The 27,814-nt window shown below is 43.6% G+C and overlaps 2 protein-coding genes across 9 annotated transcripts in view; one reads left to right on the forward strand and one right to left on the reverse strand.

Annotated features, from left to right (window-relative positions):
* ARG2 (arginase 2) overlaps window positions 1-812 on the forward strand; it is a 43,015-nt gene extending 42,203 nt beyond the window's left edge. For all 4 annotated transcript variants that reach the window (XM_030559764.1, XM_030559763.1, XM_030559762.1 and 1 more), the window contains one exon: window positions 394-812. In XM_030559764.1, coding sequence (XP_030415624.1) covers window positions 394-599 — 206 coding nt within the window. In that variant the 3' untranslated portion in view covers window positions 600-812. The remainder of the gene's footprint in view (window positions 1-393) is intronic.
* VTI1B (vesicle transport through interaction with t-SNAREs 1B) lies at window positions 615-27,811 on the reverse strand. 5 transcript variants are annotated; one of them, XM_030559769.1, is made up of 8 exons: window positions 27,606-27,688; window positions 26,356-26,387; window positions 15,814-15,872; window positions 11,794-11,950; window positions 9,018-9,209; window positions 6,126-6,299; window positions 3,059-3,120; window positions 615-1,116 (listed from the first exon to the last, which is right to left on the reverse strand). In XM_030559769.1, the coding sequence occupies exons 3-8, from the start codon at window positions 15,840-15,842 to the stop codon at window positions 1,026-1,028; spliced, it is 705 nt and encodes a 234-aa protein (XP_030415629.1). In that variant the 5' UTR covers window positions 15,843-15,872; window positions 26,356-26,387; window positions 27,606-27,688; the 3' UTR covers window positions 615-1,025. The 5 variants fall into 5 exon arrangements, with proteins under 5 accessions (XP_030415629.1, XP_030415630.1, XP_030415631.1 ...); XM_030559770.1 differs by lacking the exon at window positions 26,356-26,387 and having other exon boundaries at window positions 27,606-27,622; XM_030559771.1 differs by lacking the exons at window positions 26,356-26,387; window positions 27,606-27,688 and adding an exon at window positions 27,493-27,510.
* Between the last annotated feature and the right edge of the window lie 3 nt (window positions 27,812-27,814).

Consider the following 27,814-nt stretch of genomic DNA (forward strand, 5'->3'; position numbering starts at 1 on the left):
AGCAGCTCTACTTAAACAGTTCTCACTGTTTTTCATTGCTGTATAACCATTGGGAAAGATGAGGTGGTACAGTTGCTGGTCATAATTTAGACAAGTACTACCTCCAACAACATGTGAGGCCCCAGGGGCCTCCCCGCTCTGTTCTTCAAACATTCACATCGCTAGCCAGAAGCAGCCTTTGAGCAAGATCCATAGACAGCACTGTGGTTTGGAATTCTAGCACTTGAGGATGGACTTACCTTTTCCCAGGGTGTGTTAAAGTGCATGGGTGGGGATATGAGCCTTGAGCTACTTGGTGACTAGTAGAATTCAAGCTGCCCTGGTTCTGGGTGTGTATCTTGTTGGACTACTGTTCCTGCTATTTGATGGGTTGTTACTTTTTTTTCCCCTCAGGATTGCTTTCCGCTGTGGACCTGGTTGAAGTAAACCCATTGCTTGGTGCCTCACAGGAGGAAGTGAATGCTACAGCCAGTCTTGCAGTGGATGTGCTAGCAACGTGCTTTGGGCACACAAGAGAAGGAGCACATACTGTTTTTGATGAACTCCCAACACCTAATTCACCAGATGAATCAGACAGTGAGGAGCAAGTGAGGATTTAGCACCCCCAGATGGTGGAAGACACTTCACATTGGGCATTCCAGGGCTCTCCTGAGGCACTTGAGTGACTAGATTAATGGCTGTCAAACACTTAGTGTTTTTTTTAAGAGACTAGTTTTCTTCATTTGACCAATTAGTGTATGATGTATAAGTTTTATTCATTTAGTCAATTAGAAGTATAAATTTAGACAAGTAATAAAATACTTGTTAGGCTATTACCATTACTTCAGTTTTAGTCTTTGTATTTTCTTTAACCACCATGTCTTTCTAGAGTCAGTACAGTAATTCAGTTGAAAATGCTGTCAGTACCTGACAGCTCAACCAGAGGACTTTCAACTGGAATAGACATCTCATCCACTTCTTCTGGAGCTATGCCAATGCATAATCCTTGAGCTACAAAGGGGAACACTCATCTGGGCTGTGCAAGCTCAGCGGAAGAATTTGTAGTAGACCACACCTCCTAGGATGGCTAGTTCCAGGATGATGATGACAGACAGCAGCAACTTGTTAGTCATAACTCTAGAAAAAGAAAAGGGAGTTTAGGATCATGAGCAACTGTAGGACTATCCTACTGCATATGCCCCAGTCTGATTTGATAACATTCTTTATGCAACTACTCCAGCTTAGATCCTACTAATGCAGAAATATAAGTTACCAAAAGTTGATTTAGCCTTTATTACTTGTCATTAAGCTTAGAGTACTTCTGTTGTGAAGAATTATCCACATAGTTCTCAAAAGTAGGGACTAAGCAGAGCTTCCTCTACTGAACACAGCTTTCCAACAGTTCCCTGGGCCTTCTGTTTACATTCTCCATTTCACTACTTGCAGTGGTGCAGCATTCTTTTTACCCCCTCTCCATCCATGCCAGCTAGTGAATATTTCTCACTGTAAGAGGGACAGGACTCTCTCATGTTCACTCATTAAGTAAGTCTGTTGGGTCAGTTATTTCTGGGGAGTAGAGATCCCCAAGTAGGACTTAATGCCAAGACATTGTGCATTTATTTGAAACAGCATAAGCCACTACTTAATGTATTGGCTTCTGAATAGCAACCCATTTTACAAAAGTATCCTCTAATATCTTCAGTCAAAGACCATTTTGGCAGTCTTGCAATATCTATGGAGTCCAAGGCTAGCAGGGAGCATTTGATAAGCTAATCTGACTTGTATAACAAGGCCATAAAGTTCCCTAGCATACACTTCTACTAATTCTTTCCCCAAACTATTTGTTATTATGGTCACTAAAGTTCATGCCAAGTACAATTTACAGAGATGATGAAAGCAGATAATCAAGAACTCAATTCTTCTAAAGGGTACAATATGGCTACCCTCTGATGCAGTACTAGTGGCAAGCTGTAATTCAGTAGCAGGTTAAAAAGTTGACACTTTCCCCTAGGTCCATGAGACAACTTCAGCACCCCCAAAAAACCCTCCAGCCTAAAAACCAAATCAGTAGGCTATTTGGACCACCACAAGCTTGGGTAAAAGTTAGTTTAAGAAAACTGATCAATTTCAATAAAAGAAAGTTAATGGCATGTGCTAAGGCCCCCAGTTAGCACTGGTGTTCTGCTCTAGAATAGAAGGTTGATGAGAGACATTTTTAATAAGCACATCGATTCAAGAAGAGAGGAACCAACAAACTTAAGTAGTCAGGCACCATGTAAGTGCAAGGTAACACTATGAATTGACACAAGAACTATGCATCCAGTGGTGATAGCTTAAAAAGGCTGTTCCCTATACAGAAGCAGTCAAAAGCAAACAATGTGTTAGTAGGGGATAAAATAAGGAGCATTCTATAAATGTATGGTGCATACTGCCCATGAATACAGTTGTCAGCTTGTTCTGGATCTCAACACCTTTTTGAGATAGATTAATGGAATAGGGTAGGGAAGACTATGTGGGAAAAGGTTTTAAGCCTATTAAACAAACAATGGAGTGCCACTCAAGAACTCAAGTTTAACTATTCCAAGGGGAAAAAAAAAATAGGCAGTGAAAGAGACACCTTAATTTCCACTTTGCTTTTAGCTGTGACACTGAGGACCTTTCCCAGACCTCAAGGAGCTCTTTGTAGCTCCAAAGCTTGTCTCTTGCCAACAGAAGTTGATCTAATGAAAGATATTACCTTCCCCAGCCTTGTCTCTCTAATATTCCTCAGGGAGTAGGTACCGAAAGATTCCACAACACTTAAACAGAATGTAACTGAAATTTGCCCAAACAAATGGGCTGCAGTCTCTTGTCTATTTAAAATCCCTCAGCAGTTCTAGCGTTACAGTATTTTAAATTTCCTGCACCATTCTATCAGAGGTACTGGGTGATGCAATTCCTGTCCAGTAATTAGTTTTCTGGTTGCATCCTACTTTGAGATTTAGAAGAAAGGCATAACAACTGTCTGGGATTGGTTATTACTGGAGGCAAGCATTGCTTTAAAGTTTTAAAAAATAAGTAAATTCATCACACTACTCACCTTTTCGACATGGAACGCAGGATCTTACGGGTTTTGCTTAAGTTTTCGCTTGTGTTCACTAACTACAAAGAAAAACATGTTAGTTTCCACTTATTCTAAAGGAAAATATGAGGCACAGAGTCAAACCTTGTACTCTGACACACAGTTTGCCAGCAGTTGGTTGAGTGCACAATGAATTAAGCAAACAAAAGATCTAGGTTCAAGAAGGACCTTCCTGTAATCTTAATGCTCAGACAGCATTGTTGTTCTAAGCATCACCTAGAAGATAGGTCTCAGGTGAGGAACAGCTGCATAATACAAGAGGTTGCCTGTCAATGTTCATTTGTGATTTCTCAAGCCAGGGATGTCTCAAGTGTGGTCAATGCCCTCTCCAAGACCAGAGAAAAGCAATTGTATGATTTGTCTAAAATACTCAGTTTGGTAAGTTTTCTGATAACATACAATTGGAACAGACTACCACCATTGAAAACTGCTGAAGGACTTTTATACAGGGGGGCCATCTAGTGATGATCAGCAATGTATCATGTTGTCAGATGCTACCTAACAGGGTCATGTGGGGAGCTTACTCCCTCTTCCATATTTTAAAGATAAACAGAGCATTAGTGAAATACGGGGAGGCTACAATTTTGGGAATGGCAGTGAGGAGACAAATAAAAGGTTAAGAGAAAGATTTAATACATGGGCAGAAAAGGAGATGAGTTAATCTATTAGTTGAAAATTACACAGCTAGGACAGTCTTTACACTATTCAATCAACAAGCAGTTTCTAAATCACCTAGTAAGAAACAAGCAAAACAAATTAGGGTTATATTTTAAAAGCTGTCATATTATAAACAACTCAGGATTGTGCCTGAGACTCAACCTGTGGTCATTAACTTTCAGTATAAAATTTGGTCAGTCCTGTTCCAGAAGTTCAAGGTGTGTGGGTGAAGATGGGTTGTGAGGGAAATCAGACCAGTTGTCTTTGAGTCAAACTAGGGTTTGTCTACACTAGAACTTTTGTCAGTCAGATGTGAAAAAACCACACCCCTGGCTGACGTAAGTTTCACAGACAAAAGTGCCAGTATGCACAGCACTATGGTGGCAGGAGAGCATCTCCTGCTGCTCATTGGAGGTGGTTTAATTATGCCAGTAGGCAAGCTCTCTCCCATCAGCATAGAGCAGCTACACAGGAACCTTACACTGGTGCAGCTGCTATAAGGTCTGTAATGTAGACATAGCTTCAGAGCCACTTTAGAAGTGCATGCCACGTGCCCTCCATTTACATTCACAAGCACTCTTGGTAAATGGATCTATTTATGCCCAGGCTTTCAAAACCACACTCCTTGCACCTAGTGCTTTCAAAGAAATCAGGGTGTACAGATGATAAAGCAAACAAGATATGGTTCCAGCCTGTTGATGCCAACACGAGCACCTGTTATGTTTCCATGAGTGGAATTCAGTCATTTCACACAAAACAACAATATGACTCCTATTAGATCCTATGTAAAAAGGGATTTGTGATGGCGGATCTGTACCATTCTGCCTGCCAAGAGTCCCCATTTTTGGTACCTTTTACATGGTTGCAAATATCCCCTGCTCACAGTTCCGGGAGAGTCCACAAGTCCATTTAAAAACAGTTCTAGACTTCAGCTCTTTGTTAAGGGCACATATGCAAAAAGAAATTGAGCTTGTATTTATTACTATTTCAGTAGCGGGAACAGCACACTAGAAATGCATAACTCCTTGAACAAGTTTAATAGGATGGTATATCCAAAGGACTATATTAACTCTTAGCTTCAGAAGAAAGTAGTTATGACAGATGCAATGTTTCGAAAACAGAATATTCAGGTTATTGGATCAACTTTATAAATGTTGTACATCTTTATAGGCTGGCTATTGATTGTATTCCTGGATGAATGGATAGTTCCTGTCGGAACTATAGTTAGAAGGTAGCGATGACTGTAAATTCCCAATGCTGAAGCAATTCAGGTAACAAGACTTTTGAAGTTTCGCCTCCCAAGAAATAGCCTATGCTGGTTTGACCTGATTCAAGAGGCCTGCTGACAGAGCTATACAGACAGCCCTACTCTGGGAGAGGGAGTCACTCACATTAAATCCAAGTTCTGATATGACACTGGGAGGACAGGTAAATGTACACTTTGAGCTAGAGGTGTGATTCCCAGCTTGAAGACCTATGACTAAGCCATCATGCTAAAAATAGAAATGTAGGTGCTGCAATGATGGATTCTGTTTGTTCTTGTGCATCAATATATTGGTTTACCAAGTTTCCATTACTTTTGTGCAAATCTACTGAAGGCAACAGAAATGCAGCCAAAGATCTAATGAATCTTCATTACTAGTGATACTACTTGGAAATAACCAAAGCTCAACTGTGCACAGGCTTGGTTTGCAGAACTAGAGGTAAGAACACATCTTCGCTTGTTAAGTGAGCAAATTTGGTACAGAGATCCTAGACACAATGACTGGATCAGAGTAGAACTGCACTTTGACAATGGTTCACTCAAAAAAGAAAGGCTTCAGTGTTTATAGAGTCTAACTTTTAGATCAAGTTTACATAGTTTAAAACCACTATTAATAGTTTACATTACTACTTGTTAGGCTAGTTCCTGCCTTAGCCCCAGGGAGCTGGAAGAGACCTGTTGGATAATCTAGCCCATTTCATCCACATATGAAGTCAGGCTGACAAAAAAAAAAACCTAACAGATTTAGCCTCTTCCATTTGCATCACACAGGGTGACAAAATGACTCATGTTTAAACAGGATGCAGTCACTAGCACAGGACTCAAAGCCAAACTGAAATGAACTCAAATTCCACTTCACAGTTTATTCCTGGTAACAAAGTGCTCTCTATGATGGAAATTTATGGACTGCTAGGCTGAACAAATGGGGGCAATTTTTTGTCAGTCTATAGTCCTCCACCCTAATAACTGCTCCTTCTTTCCAGATGTCCATATCACAGCTTTCATACCCAGTAAGTAAAGCACCCAGATCTCCATAGATGCTACCATTCCCAGTAGATTAATGCCAGGCTGTTATGTTACAGTGCCAACAGCTTTTACACTCACTCTGCTTTTGGTGCGTTCCAATTGCTCTCGCTGGTCCCCAAGTTCCTCGATTATCTCTGTACCTATCTGATCCGTCTCTGCAGCGATCCGGTGTGAACGGTCAATGCTCTGAGTGGCTCGGTTCAGGCTCTCTGTCCCCTGGAGAAGCAACCCCCTCTGCGACTGCAAACGAGTCTAAAAAAATGTGTTACTGTTTAGTTATTAAACAGGGGAGCAGAAACATACTGGCTTCTGATGGATTCTAGAATTGAGACGCATTGCTTTATAGACCATGTGCCTATAACAGTGACAAGGTCCTTTTATGTTAATAGAAGCAGACAAATCAATGTTTGAAAATATATAGTATGTCAACTCTGTATTACGTAATATTAGCCCTTACTACAGATTATTTACCTGCAACATTTCTACAGACTAGGGAGGAAGCTAGAGTTAAATATAACAAACTACAGTAAAAGGAGGAGGAAAGAACAAACTCTCTCACTACAAAGTTAGAAGAGCCAAAAAACAGATTTAAAGAGGTTTCCTTTACATTCTTAATAACCACAACCACAAAACGCAAGTAAGTCACTGCTAGAGGCTAAAATACAGAGCAAGAGATGCTATTCTATAATTTAGGTTCATTTGATTTTCCCATCTTAAACTCAGTTGTGCCCCACTCACTCAAAATCAGACTGGAACTGGAGCAGAGAATTCAGGACTCTTCTTCGCTACCATCTGTATCTGTTGTAATATAGGCTTGCTGCATATTACCACAAACTAGAACATTACAAAGAAATCTATCTATCTCCAATAAATGCAAAAACTACGACTAAAGCATGGGTTCCCAAACCAGGAGCGTGAAGAAATTCCAAGGAGGGCGTGAGGCGGCCTGGCCTTTGAGCTCCTGGCCAGGGAGGCTAGCCCCTGGCCCCTCCCCTCCTGTTCCCCCTCCCCTGTAGTTACACCAGTGCACAGGCAGCACAGCTTGCACCCACCCATCTCCCAGGCTTTCCATTAAGCCAGTCCTCCTGCTCTGAGTGGCCTCGTAAGCGGGTGGGAAGTGAGGGTTCGATAAGGGGCAGGAGGTCCCAGGGGGCAGTCAGGGGACAGGGAGCAGTTGGATGAGGCAGAGATTTGGGGGGGAGGGACGGTCAGGAGACAGGGAGTGGGGGGATGGAGGGGGTTGGACAGGTGTGGGAGTCCCAGGGGTCTGTCAGGGTGTGGATAGGGGTCAGTCAGGGGACAAGGATTGGGGGAGGGTTGGATAATGGTAAAAGGAGAGGTACGGGGCATGAGAGTTTCTCAAAAATTAAAAAGGGGACATGATGCTGAAAAGTTTGGGAACCACTGGACTAAAGATAATCCAGCAGTGCGACTCAAGGGTAGCAAATATATTCTCTTTAGAAAACCTCTTTTGGAAACAAGATTTCTTGTGCCCTATCACTTGCATGATTTTAGGGACAAATAAATATGTACTCTAGGAAGCCAAGAAAAAATAAGCTGTAGTTAAATAGAAAGAGGCCTGGGGTAGTTCACACACAATGAAAGTACATTCAAAATAAGGTTAAAAGGATCATCTTAAACCTAGCAAGGACATGAAAAAGGAGTCAACTGAAAGGTTAATCTTAGAGCTAAAGATGTGACATGTGAATGGTTTTAAAACAAACATTCTGATCAGAAATAAATCTGTCACGTTTTCCTTCCTTTAATCTCACTTCCCTCTGCCACTAAGGGATACTTACTTAAAAATAGGATTTTTGTTTTTATTTGCTCCTTTTATCTCTACCTTAAGTCATTCCTTCATCTGAAGCATTCACAATTGGTTGCTGTGGAGATTTTTATGAGATCACACAATCAGAGGATTACATGGGAACAAGCAGCAGCAGATGGAATACCTGAGCTACTAAAATCCTCTTTTTATGCAAATAAATAACCCAAGTGTCAGAATGAGAGGCTCACTGACCTTGGATCAGAACTGGCCCTCAGAATAGAATATTTTCCTAAACTTTGAAAAAGGCTTTAATCTACCATCCTGTACTAAGGTATTATAAGGGAGGCAACACATGCATCATGCGGAAATATCCAGACAAATCAAGGATAGCACCTCAGTCTTCAAAGTTTCCTGGCTTCTGTAGTTTTAGATCTGGTGAAAGGTATCCCAAAATAATCCAATCACAGGACAGGTGCATGATGGACAGCACCACAAACTTCCCGCACAGATCAGTGTGCCTCAGAGCTTTAAGACTGGAGGTGATTTCAGTCTCTATAGTTCAGTCATACTTTGCCTTTAACTGTCTACAGTACAATAAAACGAAACTAACAAATCTGTTACTTAAAAGTTTTGAGAAGCCTGATCAATCTGCTACTTAAATAGATGGCTCCTTACATGTACCTGGATTATTTAACAGAATTATTTTAAAGCTAGCTTTACCATTGATCCTACATGGTGCATTTAAATATATACATCTCACTCACCTTTGACAGTGAAATGAAATTGGTCATTTAATTTTTTTCCTGTACTACTACAGTTGTGATTTCTGTGCTGAAAGGAATGTTTAAAGAAAGTTTAGTATGTTTAATTAAAATCTATTTTTAACTTTTTAAAAAAATATTGAGCCAAATGCTATTTGAGCCTCTCTTAAGCAAGTTTGCTATTTTGAGTTCATTCTTACCAAGTTGACATGCTTTTTTTTTTTTTTTTTTTTTTTAAAGTTCCAGGTACAATTTTCCTCTCATGCAAAATACTCCCTATTATGCAGCTTATGCAGAGTAGGTTTATAACCAGGTTATCTGAGCTAAGAAACTAAGGAGGGTAAGGTAGAAAAACTAGCTATCACAGCTAGCTACAGCTGAAGTCACTCTGTATTACAATCTAGAGTTTTACAATATAGTTAATATCTATTTGACACTCACACTCTGCTCATTCTCCATGGAATAGATTCCATATTTAGTGTCCCCTCGACTTCCAGGGCCCACCCCTAAATCTGTGCTTTTAATCTCTCTCTGGAACATGGCAAGGTCTTTCTTGTAGGTCCGGATTCTGTTCATCATTTGGTTCCGGAAGGACACTGGGGCATATTTCAGTTCTTCCTCCATCTCCCGCAGCTATAAAGAGAAAAAGTAGTTATAAAAGTACCACATTCATTCTACTAATATAGAGGGGTATTCCAACTATGTCCAACCCATGCTGTACTTGCAACTTGACAGGAGTCCAAGGGATGAACCTATTTTGTGAGGGAGAACATTGTAGTTGCCCTCATCTATTACAGAGGTGTAGCAGCACACAAATCTACACGTCCCAGCAGCTGCTCAGCTCAAGATGGAGTGCTGCATAGCAGGCCAGGAGTCTCCACAAGTTACACCTTCACATAAACATATGGGACAACCAGATTACATGATTCCACAGGCCTCATTTTGTCCAACCCACATCACAGGGTTCGTACTGTGTTAAACAGTCTTCCCTCAAGAGTCCAAAAGTTAAGGTAAGTCCCAACAGTATCACAGATATTCTCTCAATTAAGATCAAGTTTACAATTTCATTTCTGAGGTGAAAATATTTTGAAAAAGTCATATTTGTCAGTACCATGTCATCAGTACCTTCCATAATTTGATTTGTATTGTTACTCACCATCCCAATAAGAACAAGAGAATACTAAGACATTGGTATACACGTGTACTCTGGTACACGACATGGATTGAGGAATGATTCAATGAAAGAGATTAAAGCCAAAATTATAAGGTTGATTTTCTATATAACATTTTGATAGTTGTATTTTGTCCTTTTTCACATTCTTTAAATGGTTGGACGTTGGTGTCCGGTTCAGGTTTCCAATTAGGTTTAGGTTAGGTTTCCAATCACATCTACACAAGCGGACAGGCCATCAACCAAACTTCCTGATCTAAACTCTGATGGGTTCAGTACCATCTCTAAATAGGATGTGAAACTAAAGTTGGGTGAATAACTGATTTTTCAGTTTGCTGGCAGTTCCCAAAAGGTTGTGGGTTTTTTTGTTTTTTTTGTTTTTTTAAAGAGGGGGAGGGAGGCCTTCAACCAGAAATTTTCTGGAATGTTGGGCAAATCAAAAAAAAGTCAACAAAAATTTCATTTCTGGTCAAACAAAATGCTTCATTAAAAAAAAGTGTCCAGTCCTATTTTGAGCCCTGAGTGGGAGCATATAGATTTATGGATCTCTACACCAATAATCCTTTGACGGATCAGGAAAGAAAGGCAATACTAGAGATTCATAGTTTAAGGCCAGAAAGGACCATTAGATCATCTTGTCTGACTTCTTGTATATCACATGCCATTTCACCGTTACCCCACATTGAGCCCAATAACTTGTGTCTGGCTAAAGCATATCATCCAGAAAATCCTCCAGTCTTGATTTGAAGATATCAACAGATGACAAATCCATCACTTTTTCTAGTAGTTTGATTTTCAAATCTACTGTGTCATATTTCAGAGATTCAAACAAACATGATTCTTAAACTACAAAAACCCAAATGATATATTATCTCAAAATATATGGGGTCAAAAAGAAACTTCTGGATTGTCCTGTGATGGACAATGCACATCGAGGCTAATGTCAATGAAATATGCAATCCATATATCTGGTACAGCAAGCTATTGCACCAGTGTAACTGACCACGTCTGCAAAGCTATATGGTGCATTAAGTGAAATTTAAAACATGTATGTGTTCCCATGGGAAGAACCAGGGAAGAGTACTGGGACATACATGTATACTCAAAGAAATCAAATTTTAAAAAGGTAACCATTACATAATTATGGAGCAGAAGAAATTTTAAGCCTATAATGTTATTTGTTTGGGGTTTTTTAAGCTGTAAAGACATTTTTGCATTGCTTTACCTCTTCTGTTGCCCCAGTAATCCTGTATCACAATGTTCTTTTTTGAATGGCTCTGCATATTCACACTTATGAGTATTGTGCCACCTGGTGCTACCTAATGGTAGAATCTTCTCCAAGCAGTGCCCATTAGAGTGCACATGCACCCTCTTCTACCCGCTCCTCAGCATTTCCAAACATTCTGAGGGCGAGGCTATAAGGGGTACAGCACCCTCTACCACTTCAGTTCCTTCCAGCTACTGTGCCAGACAGAAGTGAACCACTCCAATCCATCTTTGGATCCAGGGTTTTCTCCACTGTCGTGCCAGATAACTACATAAAGAATTAAGTGTAATTTTTAGTATAGAAATAAATTTAGATAGTTTATATAGTTGGTGAGATTCAGTTCCCTGTAATAGCTGAACCAAAGAAAAAGACAAGATTTAAGAGATGTGCTTCCTAGAGACAGTGTGATGCACCCTGGAGTACCCAGGCTTGTAAGGCACCTCACCACTACCTCCCCTTAGAGCTAGGGTTTTCACAACAAAAATTTTGGTGGCCTCAGAGTGTGGTCACCAACTGTCGCTTGTGGCCAGTCTGACAAATTTTCCTAAAATACTTAATTAACTTTAGGAAAAATAAATAAATATGAAAACACATAAATTACAATGATTTGGAAATATATTTGTTGTTTTTTGCAGACTCAAAAATGTATAGCAGTATTTTGATGCGCCTGGCTCCTGTTGCCTTCCCCAGCCCCCACCTACTCCCCGGGCTTCCCATCACCCCCTCTTTTCCCCCACATTGCCAGAGCTCCCTTCTGCAGTGTTGCACCCCAGACTCACCCTGCTCCTTGCCTCTTGACCACCATGGTGTCCAGTAACGCCAGTCCAGCTGAAGCCCAGAGCTGGAGTCCTATGGCTGGAGGGGCTGAAAATGGAGCCCCACCACCCCAGGGGGCTGAAGCCAAGAGCCTGGAGCCTCACAGCTGAAGCACCAAGCCTGTTGATAGAGCACCACAGCTGAAGGAGAGTTAAGCACAACCCCTTAGCCCCACTGCTTTGTCCCCTCCCTCATCTCTGCCCAGGAGACTGTCCTGACTGCAGGAAAAACCTCTGGGGACGCAGGGGACCACATTTGAGAAACGTTGCTTTAGAGCGAAGGAGTCTTTTCTGGGAGCTGATCCACAGCGAGCACAGACATCAAGAGCTCTGGAGCACAAGCACTACCTTCCAGGCCTCCACAGTCTTTGCTCTCTCTGTGTAGGTAGTGATAGGTATATACCAACCCATCCCAACTCCCACGAGTTCTTAGAGCACTCCCTGCCCCATACCCACTGCATACTCAGAGTTACCAGGTTCTGTTACCAAACAGCAGTACACATCAGCTTGTAAGTTTCAACTCAGGACAAGCACCTCACTTAATATCACAGCACTTAGGCCACGTCCAGACTAGGTATTAAAATCGATTTTAGATACGCAACTTCAGCTATGGGAATAACGTAGCTGAAGTCGAATTTCTAAAATCGAGGTACTCACCAGTCTGGACGGCGCGGCATCGATGTCCGCGGCTCTCCGTGTCGATTCCAGAACTCCGTTCGGGTTGATGGAGCTCCGGAATCGATGTAAGCGCGCTCGGGGATCGATACACCGCGTCCAGACTAGACGCGATATATCGATCCCCGAGCAATCGATTTTAACGCGGGTTAGTCTGGACGTGGGCTTAGATATATTTAATGAAAACAAGAATAAGTGACAGTAAGAAAGAATATTGGAGACAAATGATTACATGCAAGACAAAATCATAACATGCTTTCTGAAGACTAAACTTAACAGGTTAACCTCCTGTACAAAGAAGTTTATTTCACCCAAGATCTTCCCCAGTGTTTTCAGCCACGGCTGGCTGAGACCCCACTTTCATGAATGCAGACAAGCCATCCATTTACTTATTCCTGGGTGCAGGATACCTGAGCGTTTTCTTTGCTTTCTAGAACTACATCCAAAGTTTGTCATCTTTCCCCAGATAGGATTCCTTGTGGCTTGTTCATGTCTGTGTGGTTCTTTCCTGTTTACTTCACATCTCTTTTGTTAAGATTTGACTTCAGATGTAAATGGGCATCCATTGTGTTAGCTCACAGTGCTTAATTTACATCCTGAAAGAGATAAATGTGTCTTGCCTCCTGTCTGGAGAAACCAGTCTAAGCGCACGTCCAGACTAACCCGCGGCATCGGCGGGTTAAAATCGATTGCTCGGGGATCGATATATCGCGTCTAATCTGGACGCGATGTATCGATCCCCGAGCGCGCTTACATCGATTCCGGAACTCCATCAACCCGAACGGAGTTCCGGAATCGACACGGAGAGCCGCGGACATCGATGCCGTGCCGTCCAGACAGGTGAGTACCTCGATTTTAGAAATTCGACTTCAGCTACGTTATTCCCATAGCTGAAGTTGCGTATCTAAAATCGATTTTAATACCTAGTCTGGACGTGGCCTAAGACACGTCACCTTTTGGTGATCTGCTTTTACCTTAAATGCTTAAGACATAATTTTCTGGAACAGATACATAACTCCTTGCACAGTAATTTCACAGTGATATTGATAACCAGTGACACTGGCTTTCATTTGAGACCTCACACAAGATTCTTTGGTGAACTAGAATCTACATACCTGTAACCCCTCTCTCTCTCTCTCTCAACTGACACTAAGATGTTCTTGGGTCACAGGTGGACGACCACGTTAGGTATCTGAAGGGTCTGGGGGGAAGGCTGAGCTCCTTCTGGATATTCTGTTTGCCAGGCTTTCACACCCAGAATGCATAAAGTGAGGCAGAACAGACTACAGCTGCTTCTGCTTAAAGAAGCTCTTGCTGGTAAACCTTCTGGTAGCAGATCAGAAATCTAACACACCGGTTCAGCTCCTCCAGCAACCCAAACTGTGTACAGCTTCCAGGATTTTGGGATCAGCTCTGGATTTATCTGTTAAAGCCATCAAAACTTTGAAGGCACTCTTGGTGGAAAAAGGTCAACTGCCTTCCAAGGAACCTAGAGCCACATCATCAGCTACAGCTATATTAGTTCCAAAAAGGAAGGCAAGGGAGAAGACAGCCATTCTTAGCAGTGCCAGATCCCATGCATCACACCTATTGGAGCAGTCCAAGTCTGACATTGGCTTCCGTGGTTCCGACCCTTAAACCTAAGTCAGCTGTAGTTCTGACTGAATATCAGAGGCATGGATCTGAGAATTTCTCTGGATCAGGTACTCTCCATGTTGGTGGGACTGGCTCCTTCCTCTGCTCCTGTTCCGGGACTGCGATCCAAAGACAATTTTTTCTGTGGTGGCTGATGTGCACCTTCCCCATTCTGAGCATTCCATGAATCCGAGTTATGGATAACTGGCAAATAGGCTTTACAAGCTCTACAGTTAGATTCCTCTTCTCAGTTAAAGAAAAGAACAGAGATTAGCATCTCTTCAAATCAATCCATACCTCCTTTCAAGACTTCTACAAGGTCACCACACAGATCTTTTATTCCTCACTATCCTCTAGGTCCATTGTTGTCTCCTATAAGGTCCATAGCAGATTCTAGGTGTGATCCTCATTTAGGGAGAGAAGAATTAAGAGACTTGATTTGTTCATGCCTTCTCAGCCTGGGCTCCCTCACTCATTTGCTTCTCTTATGGGTATGTTTCCAGATCCCAGCTACTGGAGGGGACTGGCAGTCCTGGATTCCCTGGCCTTATTGGGTTCCACCACAGAAATACTTCAATCATCCTTCTTATGAATGGAAAGACAATGTCTCGTCTGATGAAAAATTTGATATCCGGACAATCCTTGGATCTGATTCCACCACATCCGCCTGCAAATCAGGCAGTTGTGCCTGACACTTTCTGATTTCAGCCGCTCCTCAGGGTCCTCTGTCTCTTCAGGCAGTAGGGCGCTGATATGCTCAGCTGCTGGTCCACAGTCCTGCAGAAGGCTCTTCTCCCTAGGAGAGATGTATACTTCCTTCCCTGGTGCAGCCCAAACTGAGCAGGGCCCTCCCTTTATACTTCCTGCCGTGTCCCGTTACTTCCAGTGAAGTGGGTGAGGCACATTTGACTCAACCCCCCAGGGGGAGGATAGTGGTCCCTCACTCAAGTCAGAGGTAGACCATGCCACCTCACTGCACTCTGAGGCCACCCAAAAAAAAAAAAAAAAAATCAATCAAGAAATCAATCGTGAGAATGCCTCGTCTAGCCTTCAGAAACGCTCAGGGCAGGCGCAGAAACAGGTGTACACACATTTTAACAAGCACTACTTAGAGAGGGTTCTACCGTTGGGTGCCATGAGCCAGCACAAAACCCATAAGTGTGAATATATAGAGTCAGCTTGATTTTTACTGCTCTGCCCATTATAGGTTTCTGGCAGAACAGGATTAGAATGCTCAGGATCCATAACATGTTGACAGTCACACAAACCCAGGAAGAAGAGGGCATTAGACTGCCATGTTCAAATGATTCTAGGATGCAGAACTGCAATAGAAGAGAACGTAAAGCAGGAATTCACTACTTATCTCTTGGGAGTCCCCCTGCAAGACCAAGAACCCTAAGAATTCTGATTGCACCTGCAGCATTCTGCTTTGCTTGGTAATTGTGAGGTGGCATTTGAGTTTAATGCTAGTGAAAACTGCAGACTTGACAGTCTTGGAGAATGGAACCATATTTATCTAAACAGGTAAAGGATGTGCCTTCTGCACTAACCCCATCATGACTGAAGCACAAGGACCTGAATAAACCATTTCTAAGGAGAAAGGGAAATAAAAGTATACGGCTGACATTGCATTTGGGCTTCTCCCCAATGTCACAATTCCAGCCACATCCTTACCGTTTCATTTGCCTCCCGTTGTTTCTCATCAAATTCTCGTATTAGTTTCTTCTTCTCTTCTGGAAAAGAAATGGAACCACATCAAATATGCAACAAGGAAATTAAAACAGCTCTCAAGCCAGCATAGGTTGGGGACATCATACAGAAGACTGAGTTAACAGGAAGAGGCTGACTAACAGTACCCCAGGCCAAAGTTCAGCCTAACATGGGAACCACCAGAAAATTCTTATAAAGGGCCAGAGAACTTGAAACCCACCATATTGTGATCAAGAAATGAACACACAAAGCAACACTGGCTGCTAGTTTTGGAAGACCAAAATATTGCTGATTTCTGAGATGCACAAAACTCCATTCCCAGAACTAAAAAGGTGCTTAACTCAGGAAGGTGATAAAGATCTATGTTGGTATGTCTCAAACAATTGCTTATCTTGATATTTAAAGTTCTGTAAGTTGAGTAGATGTTAACCCCAATGTCCTGGCCAAATTCTACTCCTGGGGGAATTTGGCACCACTACATGTGCATAGAATTCAAGTCCCTCACAGATTTCTTTGCTTCCTCACATAAATATGACTTTGACAGGGAAGCTGCAAGACCAGACACGCACCACTCCCTAGCAGTGCAGGTATGATGTTTCAGGTACCCAAAGCAGCTGGTGGCCAGGTAAATCACTGTGGGGCTGAAGACACTACAGACAGTGGCCTCCTACCTTGAGCCGGGATAAGCTGCTAGTCCCAGCTGGGCTGGAGGCAGGAGAGGATGGGACTTCCTTTTCCTCTGCAAGGAGGAGTTGGTATCAGACCCAGAAATCTCCCCCAGCTGCAGGAAACTCAGCATCCTCCCCTGCTTCCTGCCCCCATCACTCCTCAGCTGTGGGGGGAGGGGTCGCTGTACAGGGACCCGCTCTCCCATCCACCCAACTCCTGTACATCCAGACTTTCCATACCTAGACACCCCTGCCAAGCCTCAACCGGTACATCTAGAACCCACTTAGTCTTCCATACCCGAACCCCACCGCACTGAACCTCAACCCCTGCATCTGGAGCCCCTGCCTGCATCCAGACCCCCCTACTTCCAAACCCCCACCCTCTGCACCACCCTGAGCCCCCACATCCAGACCACCACACCACTGAATGCCAACTAGCTGCACCCAGACCCCACCCCATCAAGCCCCAACAACCTTTACCTGGAAGCCCCTGCAGAGTCCCATTGCCCCTACACCTGGAACCCCACCCCCACGAGCCTCTGTGCACCCAGATCTCCCCACATCTAGACTCCTCACTGAGCTGCCTGCACCCAGACTGTCCCACAAAGAATCCCCTCACTCCACACCTGGCTCTCCCCACACTTGGATCCTGCCTGGTTACACCTACCACCCCCACACCTGGCGCACAGGTGCATGGCCCCAGCGTGTTTTTGGGGCAGGCCCAGACCTTATGCTGTATCAGGGTCAGGTGCAGCCCCACCACTGATTCCATGTCCAGGGGGTGGGGGAGCTGCAGGGTGATCTTCCACCTTCATGCAGCCAGTGGCCCGTGCTCCCCCACTGCCATGTTGAAATCTTTGCATTTATTTATTGACAAATTAAGTATTGTGTGCAGAATTTAATTTTTTGGTGCAGAATGCTCTCAGAGTAAAATTCCATTTATGTAATTTCATTCTACCTTCCTACGTTTTCCCTGCAGTTTCAACTGGATACAGCATCTTTCTCTTCTCTTGCTTTGTTGGGCAGCTACTGACTTCAGCAGTAGGTGAAGAAATTCATGTGTCTATAGGTGATCTAGAATCCTTCCAGTAAGAGCTGCTGTCAAGAACTCAGACAATAACACTGAAATAACGCCTGAATGCACATCTCCCTCAGCTAAGCTGATAATCCATGTCACCCCAATGAGCTATGTATGTTTAAGATTTAATGTAGATTGCCCACTTGCTACTGAGTCCCTGGGCTTTTGAAGGCAATGTGTTGTGTTTTGTTTTAAAATGAGCCTGAAGAGATACACATAGCATTTGCTAGTTGCTTTTACCCACAGAGCTCATCGCACCCTCATACTGCAAAGATCACTGGGAATGGTATTGTGTAAGCATACTCCCTTGATGCTACCAGAAAGCAATAGTGTATGTTTTTTTATAAGCTTGCAGAAAGAACTTGAGAAGGCCACAGAATTGGTTTAGAGCACGGCAAAGGGAAAGGGCAGTCATGTTTACAAGAATTCTGACAAAAACTATTGTTCATCTCTCCTAGAAGCCAGTGCAAGTCTGTCCTTTCTTCAAACAAAATCAACCTACGATAAAGAAAAAAAAACACAAGTTAATATTGACATAACTCATCTACTCCAACTGCAGTATTATGAAGAGACTACAGTCTCCCCATAGTTCCAATAGCAACAAGAGCTCTATTACCAGGTCAATTTTCTGTTATGAAGTCCCACAACTCTGGTTCCCTAAAGAACTTTCAGTGGGTAGAAGTTTGAGAAAATATTGAAGTCTTTAAAATAGCTCCTTTTATTTTTGTTGCTTGTCTGACTTCTGTTTCCCCTTTCAGCCCAAACGGAAATTACACCATAATATTTTAATTGTAAGTAGCTTTTGACACTGGCTCAAGTTGTCAGCTAACAAGGATAAATTATGTTCTCAAATGATACAAAAAGGCAGTTACTCTAATAACAGTATGGACCATGTGTCATAAACAGAGTGTTAAGGGTTAATGTCTCTTATACCTGTAAAGGGTTACAAGCAGGAAACTGGACACCTGACCAGAAGACCAATCATAAGACAAGATACTTTTAAATTCGGGTGGAGGGAAGTTTGGGCGTGAGTTCTTTGTTCTTCTCTCGGAGGGTCTGAGAGAGACCAGACATTACTACAGGCTCTCTAAGTCTCTTTTCAAGTAGTGAGTAAAAAACAGGCGGTTTAGGGATTTTTTTAATTGTTTACTATATTTGCAATTGTGGATCTGGCTGCTTAACTTTTATATGTGTAGTTGCTGGGAATATTTTGATTTGTATTGGTACTGGGGGGAAAGTCTCCTTCTGGTATCTGTAAGCTATAGGACCCTGTATATTGACATCTTGAAGTTACAGAGATAATTCTTTACTTTTTCCTTTATTTTATTAAAAGATTTCTTTTTAGAGAACCCGACTGATTGTTTTTCTCTGTTTCCCTTGTTTTATCCCAGGGGATTGGGATAACACACCAGGACGGGTGGGGAGACAGGAGGGGGAGAGATAAAATCTCTCTCTGTTTTCCTTGAATCTGTTTGCCTCTTTGTGGAAGGGAAGGGAGATGCTTCTCTGTATGGTGATTTAAGAGGTTAGATCAATATCTCAGGATAGCCCCGGGAGGGAAGTTCTGAGAGGGGGAAGGTGGGGGAATGGTTTATTTCTCCTTGTTTTAAGGACCCAAGGGGTCTGGGTTCTTGGGGTCCCCAGGGAAGGTTGGGGAGGTCAGAGTGCCCCAAAACACTATATTTTTGGGTGGTGGCAGCCTATCAGATCTAAGCTGGTAATTAAGCTTAGGGAAATTCATGCTAGTATCTCATTTTCTGAACTCTAAGGTTCAGATCTGAGAAAGAATGCTATGACACCATGACACTAGCTGTCAGTGCTCACATGATGGTCCTTACCTTGTGGTGCTATAATAGACTCCTCACTGCAGTGATAAGGGAATAAGAAGTTGAATAGAAAATATATATTTTATCCATGAGGGAATTCTGCACCAAAAATTAAAAATTCCACATCAAAAGATTAAAAAATCTGCAAAATTCTGAATATTTTGTCAAAACACCATAATATAATCAAACCAGTTTCAATTATTTTGGTAATTTATTTCAAAATTTCTGTCAGCAAGTATATCTAACAATACAGACAACAAAAAAAGGTTCAGGAAATGTTAACAGATTCCTTACTAGGCATATTAACACAGAACTCTGAGTAACAATTCATTTAAACTACAATACAGAAACATATTTTCCACACCCCTCAGAAGCAGTGAAAAGGCTTGGGGGAGCCAGAGGTAATGGAGGAGCTGAAGGTGAGGGAAGTAATTGCTGGCAAGAAACCTGGGAGTGAATGTGGAGGATTGTTGGGTGAGAGTAAGAAGTATGGAATGGGAATTTTTTTTTTTTTTTTTTTGGGAGGGGGATTGGTAGGGAGCATCCCCCATGCAGACCCTTGCTGACCTTAGCCTCTCTCATTCCGGCACATCTGTCCCGTCCCCATGTATTCCTGCACCACCATCTCTGCCATCCCATGTGGCTCTACAGCCCCACTCAGCCACCCCCTCCCTTTCCTCTTGTTGCCCCCTTTCTTGTCCCCTTGTGGCCCTGAACCCTCATTCAGCCACCTGAGTATTTCTGGAACAGAACAGCTCAGAAAAATATAACTATGGAATTTTCCATGGCACTGCTGTTCCTCCAAAGTGATGCAAGAAACTGTCCAAAGTACTTGAGAAAATTCCCACCCACTTAAATAACCAGATTTCCACTTTTTGGCTGATGCATTTTATCAGGGCTTGAATATTAATACCCCTCATTATACTCATTCCCAAACCCTTTACAAAGCTTTGAGAATCACTGCGCGCGCGCGCGCGCACACACACACACACACACTGAAATGCAGTCATGTCACGAATGGAAGATGGTCAGTTTAACACTCCAAAGTAATGCCACAGAACAGCATAAGATAAGATGCAGAGAATACTTTGGCAAATTGAAAGTGCAGAGTTAGCCAATTTGAATACAGATAGGACTTTGGGGGTTAAAATTTATATCCTTGTAACAATGTAACAACACTTATTTATGACCATGAGTAGTCAGGATCTGGGTTTCATAATCCTCATAGAAGGTATCTTTAGCATCACTGTGCTTCCTGGTATCACACTAGGGCATTACTTTAATGCCAACAAAAAGAAAAGCATCACTTAAGCCACCAATACAATTTACCAAGCACCAGGGCTTATATCCAAGAGACTCAGGCCTGGTCTACACTACGCATTTAAACCGAATTTAGCAGCGTTAAACCGAATAAACCCTGCACCCGTCCACACAATGAAGCCTTTTATCGATATAAAGGGCTCTTTAAACTGGTTTCTGTACTCCTCCCCGACGAGGGGAGTAGCACTCAAATCGGTATTGCCATGTCGGATTAGGGTTAGTGTGGCCGCAATTAGATGGTATTGGCCTCCAGGCGGTATCCCACAGTGCACCACTGTGACCGCTCCGAAAAGCAATCTGAACTCAGATGCACTGGCCAGGTTGACAGGAAAAGCCCTGTGAACTTTTGAATTTCATTTCCTGTTTGCCCAGCGTACAGCTCTGATCAGCACGGGTGGCAATGCAGTCCCAAATCCAAAAAGAGCTCCAGCATGGACTGTACGGGAGATATTGGATCTGATCGCTGTATGGGGTGACAAAACTGTTCTATCAGACCTCCGGTACAGAAGACGAAATGACAAAGCATTTGAAAAAATCTCCAGGCTATGATAGACAGAGGCCACAGCAGGGACTCAGCACAGTGCTGCGTGACAAGCGTAACAGAAAGCCAAAGAATCAAATGGATGTTCATGGGGGGGGGGGGGGGACTGAGGACTCCAGCTATCCCACAGTCCCCGCAGTCTCTGAAAAGCATTTGCATTCTTGGCTGAGCTCCCAATGCCTGAAGGGTCAAAAACATTTTCCCAGGTGTTTCAGAGTGTCTCAATTTACCCCCCCTCTCCCCCGTGAAAGAAAAGGGAAAAAAATTGTTTCTCGCCTTTTTTCAATATCACCATATGTCTACTGCATGCTGCTGGTAGACACGGTGCTCAACAGCAGCATCCCCTCCCCTTCCTTTCCTGATGGCAGATGGTGCAAAATGGTGGAAAACCATCCTCATCATCCCATGAGTGCTCCTGGCTGGCCTCAGTGAGGTCGGCCGGTGCACCTCGATAAAAATGAGAATGACTCCTGGTCATTCCCGGCAGATGGTACAAAATGCTTGGTAACCGTCCTCATCATAGCAGCTGGAGGCTGAGCTCCATCGCCCCCTCCCCCATTTCATGTCTAAAGAAAAGATTCTGTACTCCCTGGACTATCATAGCAGCGGGAGGCTGTGCTCCTCTCTCCCCCACCCATTAATGTCCTGCCTGGACTATCATAGCAGCTGGAGGCTGCCTCCCCCTCATTTTATCTCACTAAAAAGTCAGTGTTTCTTATTCCTGCATTCTTTATTACTTCATCACACAAATGGGAGGACACTGCCACGGTAGCCCAGGAGGGTTGGGGGAGGAGGGAAGCAACAGGTGAGGTTGTTGCAGGGGCAACCCCTAGAATGGCATGCAACTCATCATTTCTGCAGGAACTCTGGGACTCTGACACGGAGCAGCTTTGCTCTCTGACTCTCTAGTACACTTGCCCCATATTCTAGGCAGGACTGACTCTATTTTTAGACAAAACATAAAGAAGGGAATGACCCAGGGAGTCATTCCCATTTTTGTCCATGTGCCCCCGGCCAACCTCAACGAGGCCAGCCAGGAGCACCCATGACAGCAGCAGATGGTACAAAAGGATTGATAACCATCGCCAATTTCCAATTGCAAAAGGTGCAAAATGACCAATAACCTTCATCTCATCACCAATTTACAACAGCAGACGGTGCAATAGGGATGGTAACCATCTCTGGTACCTTGCAAAGGCAAATGAACGCTGCTGTGTAGCACTGCAGTATCGCCTCTGTCAGCAGCATCCAGTATACATACGGTGACAGTGACAAAAGGCAAAACAGGCTCCACGGTTGCCATGCTATGGCATCTGCCAGGGCAATTCAGGGGGAAAAGGGTGCGAAATGATTGTCTGCTGTTGCTTTCACAGAGGAAGGATTGAGTGACGACATTTACCCAGAATCACCCGCGACACTGTTTTTGTACCAATATGCATTAGGATCTCAACCCAGAATTCCAATGGGCGGGAGAGACTACAGGAACTATGGGATAGCTACAGTATAACTACACACAGTGCAACGCTCTGGAAATCGACCTTAGCCTCGGTATATGGACACACACCGCTTAATTAATGTGCTTAGTGTGGTGCGTGCACTCGACTTTATACAATCTGTTTTAAAAAAACAGTTTCTGTAGAATCGGAATAATCCCATAGTGTAGGATTACTAACTCTGACAAGATCCCAAACCTGCCAAGATCTCACACTGCTGTGTTTTTGCAGTGTGTAAATTAGAATCTTCCTCTTCATAAAAGTAGAAGTTACTCTTGTACACAACTACTCATTATTTCCAAATATAGCTACAGCTTTGTAGTTAACATTTTATTACTCTCTGCCATCTCCAACAGGCTTTTGGCTCTGCAGAATTTGATTACACCTCTACCCCGATATAACGCTGTCCTCGGGAGCCAAAAACATCTTACTGCGTTAGAGGTGAAACTACGTTAGATCAAACTTGCTTTGATCTGCGGGAATGTGTAGCCCGTCCCGGAGCACTGCTTTACCGCGTTATATCAGGTCGTGTTATATCGGGATAGGGGTGTAGTAATTTGTGTCCAAACCATTAACCCCTAAATCAACCTAAGGCTGACGCTGATATTCATAAAGCTGCATTTTGCCTATTTTCATGCATCCAAGTAATAGTGTACTGCAACTGTAAGTAAGCAGCCAAATAATTGCAAGTGACTATCACTACTACTGTAGTTTGAGAAAGAAAAGTTGTCTAAATGGTAATAAAGGGTAGGAAGTGTTAGTAAAAAAAATTACAACGGTTCTAGCTTACGGAAAAGTCAGAATAGATCTGAGTCTCATTCAGAACACTCAGGATTAAACTGCTCCTAGAATATATCAAGCCAAGTACTAATGCAATAGAAGGAACAAAGCTTTGGAAGAGCCTATGATGATGTTTATCCATGTGATCTTAATAGGGCTAAAAAAAGTGATTCAATTCCTCTTAAGAAGAAATAGGAAATAGGTAAAATCATTTTACTTTTTAGTAAAGGGTAACTGATCAATATTGTTTAGAAATTCCACACTGCCCTAGTATTTTACATAGATATAGAACAGAAAATTTTGCATCTTGATCAAGGAATTTACATTTATATAAAGAGAAACAGTGCTCTAGATTTGCATCCCTCTACAAGAGCCCAAGAATTTAAGATTTTTATCCTCCAAAGAGTTTCAGAGGCAGCCAAATTCCCTTTAAAGTAACATGTTTTATATTATCCGATTCTGAGGAAGGTTTCGGGGGACTTTTCAGAAGACAAAGATGCACGTGCCCCTAATTAACTAGAAGCAGAAGAATCATCTAGTAAAGCAATACACTTACACCAGATGGGGAAATTCCTGAATTCCCCCAAAACCTCTTGCGAATTCTTTCTAAAAGCATTAATGATTTTTAGCATTTACAAAGGTCTTTGTAACGGAAAGTTATCCTTAAACATATAATCAGCAACTCATTTCTCAAGACCCTCAGTTCTCCATCAAACTTTAATGTTCTATTTTACTGAAAAACTTTCACCACCACAGTTCATAAAATGACCTTTTAAGAATAATAGAGCCATACATTTAAGTCAGCTTCCTGCTTGTTGTTCTGTTCGGCTTTTGAATGTGGGGTAGTCTTCTAGCTAGGTTCTTTCTTTGCTTCTCTCACTATGGATCAGAATGACTCCCAAAATTACAAAGTGAAGAGTAATTTCTGACTCCCTCATACAGTGAACCAGCAAAGAATGGATTATAGGGTTTGTGGCAGGAAGGTCTGGTGGAGTTACAGTGAGAAGGCTGCGTTGAAAAAGTAGGTAATTTATTTTGCTCTCAAGGAACTGAGTTTTTAAGTCAGTTTCAGTATCAAACAAGATCCAGATTTGCCATCTATTCACCAAAAAAAAAATCCGTTCTTCTGCACATACATTTCATTCTTGATATGGATAATACACTGGTTCCAGCAGAACATAGCCATTTTGGAAGGTCATCATCATCCCAGATGAGGTAATTCTTGGGACAATTTTAAGGAGAGTTTTGAAGAGAAGAAGACAGACTTTGAATTCAACTCGGTATTCAGTGGGGAGCCATTTGACAGTGGACCACTGGAGTGTTGTGCTCTCAACAGCCTGAGAGACTGAGCATACAGGCTACAGTATTATAAACAACCTGTAGCTTTTTATAAGGTTGGTGGTTACATATTAGGTACAGAGAATTACAATAATTAATCCCAATGGTCACATGACTAACAAATGCCATAAAACAAGGACTATTTGCCCTATTCACTCTTCTGGCAGAGAAAAGAAGACAGCTGAATAGACTTGAGATAATTGTGTGTCAAGCTTCTCCAAAGTAAGGGACCTTCCTGATTGTGAAGAGATTCACTTATATTGCTAACATTCCTCTTGTCAGGCCACTTCCCTTTTTTCAAATATAACCAGAATTCAACAGATGAATTAAAGGGCCACCACCAACTTTTAGAGAGATAAATGTTTTATCTACTTATCAGTATCTGCTACATTGAACATTACTATAACTGAACAATTTGAGGAAAACCTATTTTCCAGTATTACTTTCTGCTTTGGACAACATTACACATAGTGTTTCGCTTTAGAAATCTTCTTTAGATTATGTGGGTCTCACACAGCAACAGAGAAGAGAAAATCATTAAAAAATATGAAACAGCAGCAAAACTACAAAAATTGATGGGAAGACTCAGCCAGCTGTACTACTGAAAACTGCTTTAACTTTTTATAATTAATTCATTTGACTAGATTTCCACCTAACAATCCTTAAGCAAGATTCCAACAATATTTCAGAAAGGAATGCAATTAACCCAGTAGACCTAGAGCAGGGATAGGCAAACTTTTTGGCTTGAGGGTCACATCCAGGTGGGGAAATTGCATGCAGGGCCATGAATGTAGGGCTGGGGTGCAGAAGGGAGGCCAGGAAGGGGCTCAGGGCAAGGCGTTGGGGCGGACAAGGGGGCTCACAGCAGGGGGTTGTGGGGCAGGAGGGGGCTCAGGACAGGGGTGCAAGGAGGGGTGCAGATTGCAGGAGGGGGCTCAGGGCAAGGTGTTGGGGTGCAGAAGAGGTGTGGCAGGGGTCTCAGGGCAGGGGGTTGGAGGGTGCAGGCTCCAGCCCAGCACCACTCTCTGGAGCAGCTTTGGGGTGGCAGCAGTGCGTAGCCGGGCTCAGGCAGGCTGCGTGCCTGCCATGGCCCCATGCTGCCACGGGGGTGGCAATCCCCCGGGCCATAGTTTGCCCACTCCTGACCTAAAACAACATTAAATGAATACCGGGAAAGCTTTCTCCACACAAGAATGCAGCTCCACAGCCCCACAGAGCAACACTGCCTCTCCTGCTTGTGCTGAGATTGAAGCCAAATGCCCAAAGCATACAAATACTTATACAAATTTAAGTAATTCCAGTGATGTCAGTGGGACTGCCCAACAGCAAAAATCATGCATAAGTGCTTACAGGGTTGGGACCTTAGTTAACCCAACAATAGGCATGCTCAAGGGTGAAGCTACTAAACCTGGCAATAATTAACCAGTAACATATAGCAAAGCCAGAACTACTGAAAACCTACTGTGCCCTCCAAGACTGCAAGGCCACCAGCAGCTGCAGAAAAGAGAACAGGAGAATTAGCTCAAAAGGCAGCAAGTGGTATATCAGACCTCTGCAGACATTGACACATTCCCTCTCTACATAGTTTTTTAAAAGAATCTTGTGAATTTAGTGCTAGTGACTGGTTCTGGCCTGACAATTTCAGAGACTGAAGATCTTTATTTATCCATAGAATATGTATTACAAGGACAGTTCAAGCTTCCCCTCACTGTCCCATCAGTGCCTCATGCATTTAGCCAAGACCATCTTAAGGGTCAAGCTTCTATTTATACATCCAATTCAGTTCTGGGCCTCTTCCAAGGATGCCAATAAGAGGGCCAATTAGCTCTGGCTAGTTGGAAAGCTCTGTATTCCATTATCAATTCCCTGAGCTAAGCAGCCCACAGCATTATCCCACCTGCTTCACAAAGTGAGAGGATTTCTGTTCTGGAAGTTGAACAGCTCTGTCCCTGGAACCTACAAGATTTTTGAGCTGATCTGACACTTGTTATTTGTATCAACCAGAAATACAAAATTCTCAAAAACATCTCTGTTCCTCTGCAAGCTACAAACTGGCAAGAGCAAGTGTCGTGACTCCGTAAGGCTGCACTGCTTGCTAGGGAAGGACCGAACACTGGCAGGAAGGGACTTGGGGAAAGGGGAGTCGGACGCGGCTCTAGCCAAGGGACGTGCCTTCACACACACATCAAGCTTTGGGCGCTGCGGGATGGCAGCCTGTCCTAGCTGAGGTGGGGAGGCGTCAGGCACAATCCAAGCGCACCTGCCTGCCCTGTGCTTCTGAACGCGTCCAACTCCCCCCAAGCCCTCCCCGCCATTGCGGGGACACTCAATAGCGACATCAGAAGTTTGGAAATCGCTGCCCCGAGCAGCGGGTCGTGGGGACGAGCCGAGTCCCACCGGCCTGGCCCCGCTCTGCGCTACCCGCGCTCACTTGCGGCAGCGCTTGTAGCGACTCTTCACCCCAGGAGTCGGAGGTTTCCGAGTCTGCCTCAAATCCTAAAGGCGCCGGGTCCCGCGCAGAGCAACTCCCCGCCCCCACCAGCACCGGGGGATCCCGGCACCGCGCGGCGGGGAGACGCGCTCCGCGCTAGACACTGACCCGGCAGGAGAGAGACGGGGGGGGGGCGAATTCCTGCTCCCTCCAACGTAATAACGGCCCCGCGCTCGCCCCCTCCCCCCGGCACCTCACGGGCCGCGCCCGCCCTGCCTCACCGGCCGCGCTCCGCCGCAGTCTCTCCGGGACGCCCCGCAGCTGCGCCTGCAGCCCCCGGAAGATCTCGTGCAGCCGCTCGAAGTGCTCGGAGGAGCCGGAGCCCCGACCCGCCATGACGGCAGCGGCAGCTGCCGTCTCCCGGCCCTCTCGTCTGCCACTAGGACCCCAAGCCCATCGCCGGCTCTTCACAAACACTTCCGGGACGCGA

Source organism: Gopherus evgoodei, chromosome 4 (genome assembly GCF_007399415.2).
Source record: "Gopherus evgoodei ecotype Sinaloan lineage chromosome 4, rGopEvg1_v1.p, whole genome shotgun sequence".
Taxonomy (NCBI): Eukaryota; Metazoa; Chordata; order Testudines; family Testudinidae; genus Gopherus; species Gopherus evgoodei.

Coding starts and splice junctions, on each gene's coding strand:
- VTI1B (XM_030559769.1), bottom strand. CDS start 15,842: ATGAGAAACAACGGGAGGCAAATGAAACG. Junction 11,951..15,813: donor AACGGGAGGCAAATGAAACG/GTAAGGATGTGG, acceptor CTCTATCAACAG/GCTTGGTGCTTCAGCTGTGA. Junction 9,210..11,793: donor GTCAAGAGGCAAGGAGCAGG/GTGAGTCTGGGG, acceptor TTCTCTTTATAG/CTGCGGGAGATGGAGGAAGA.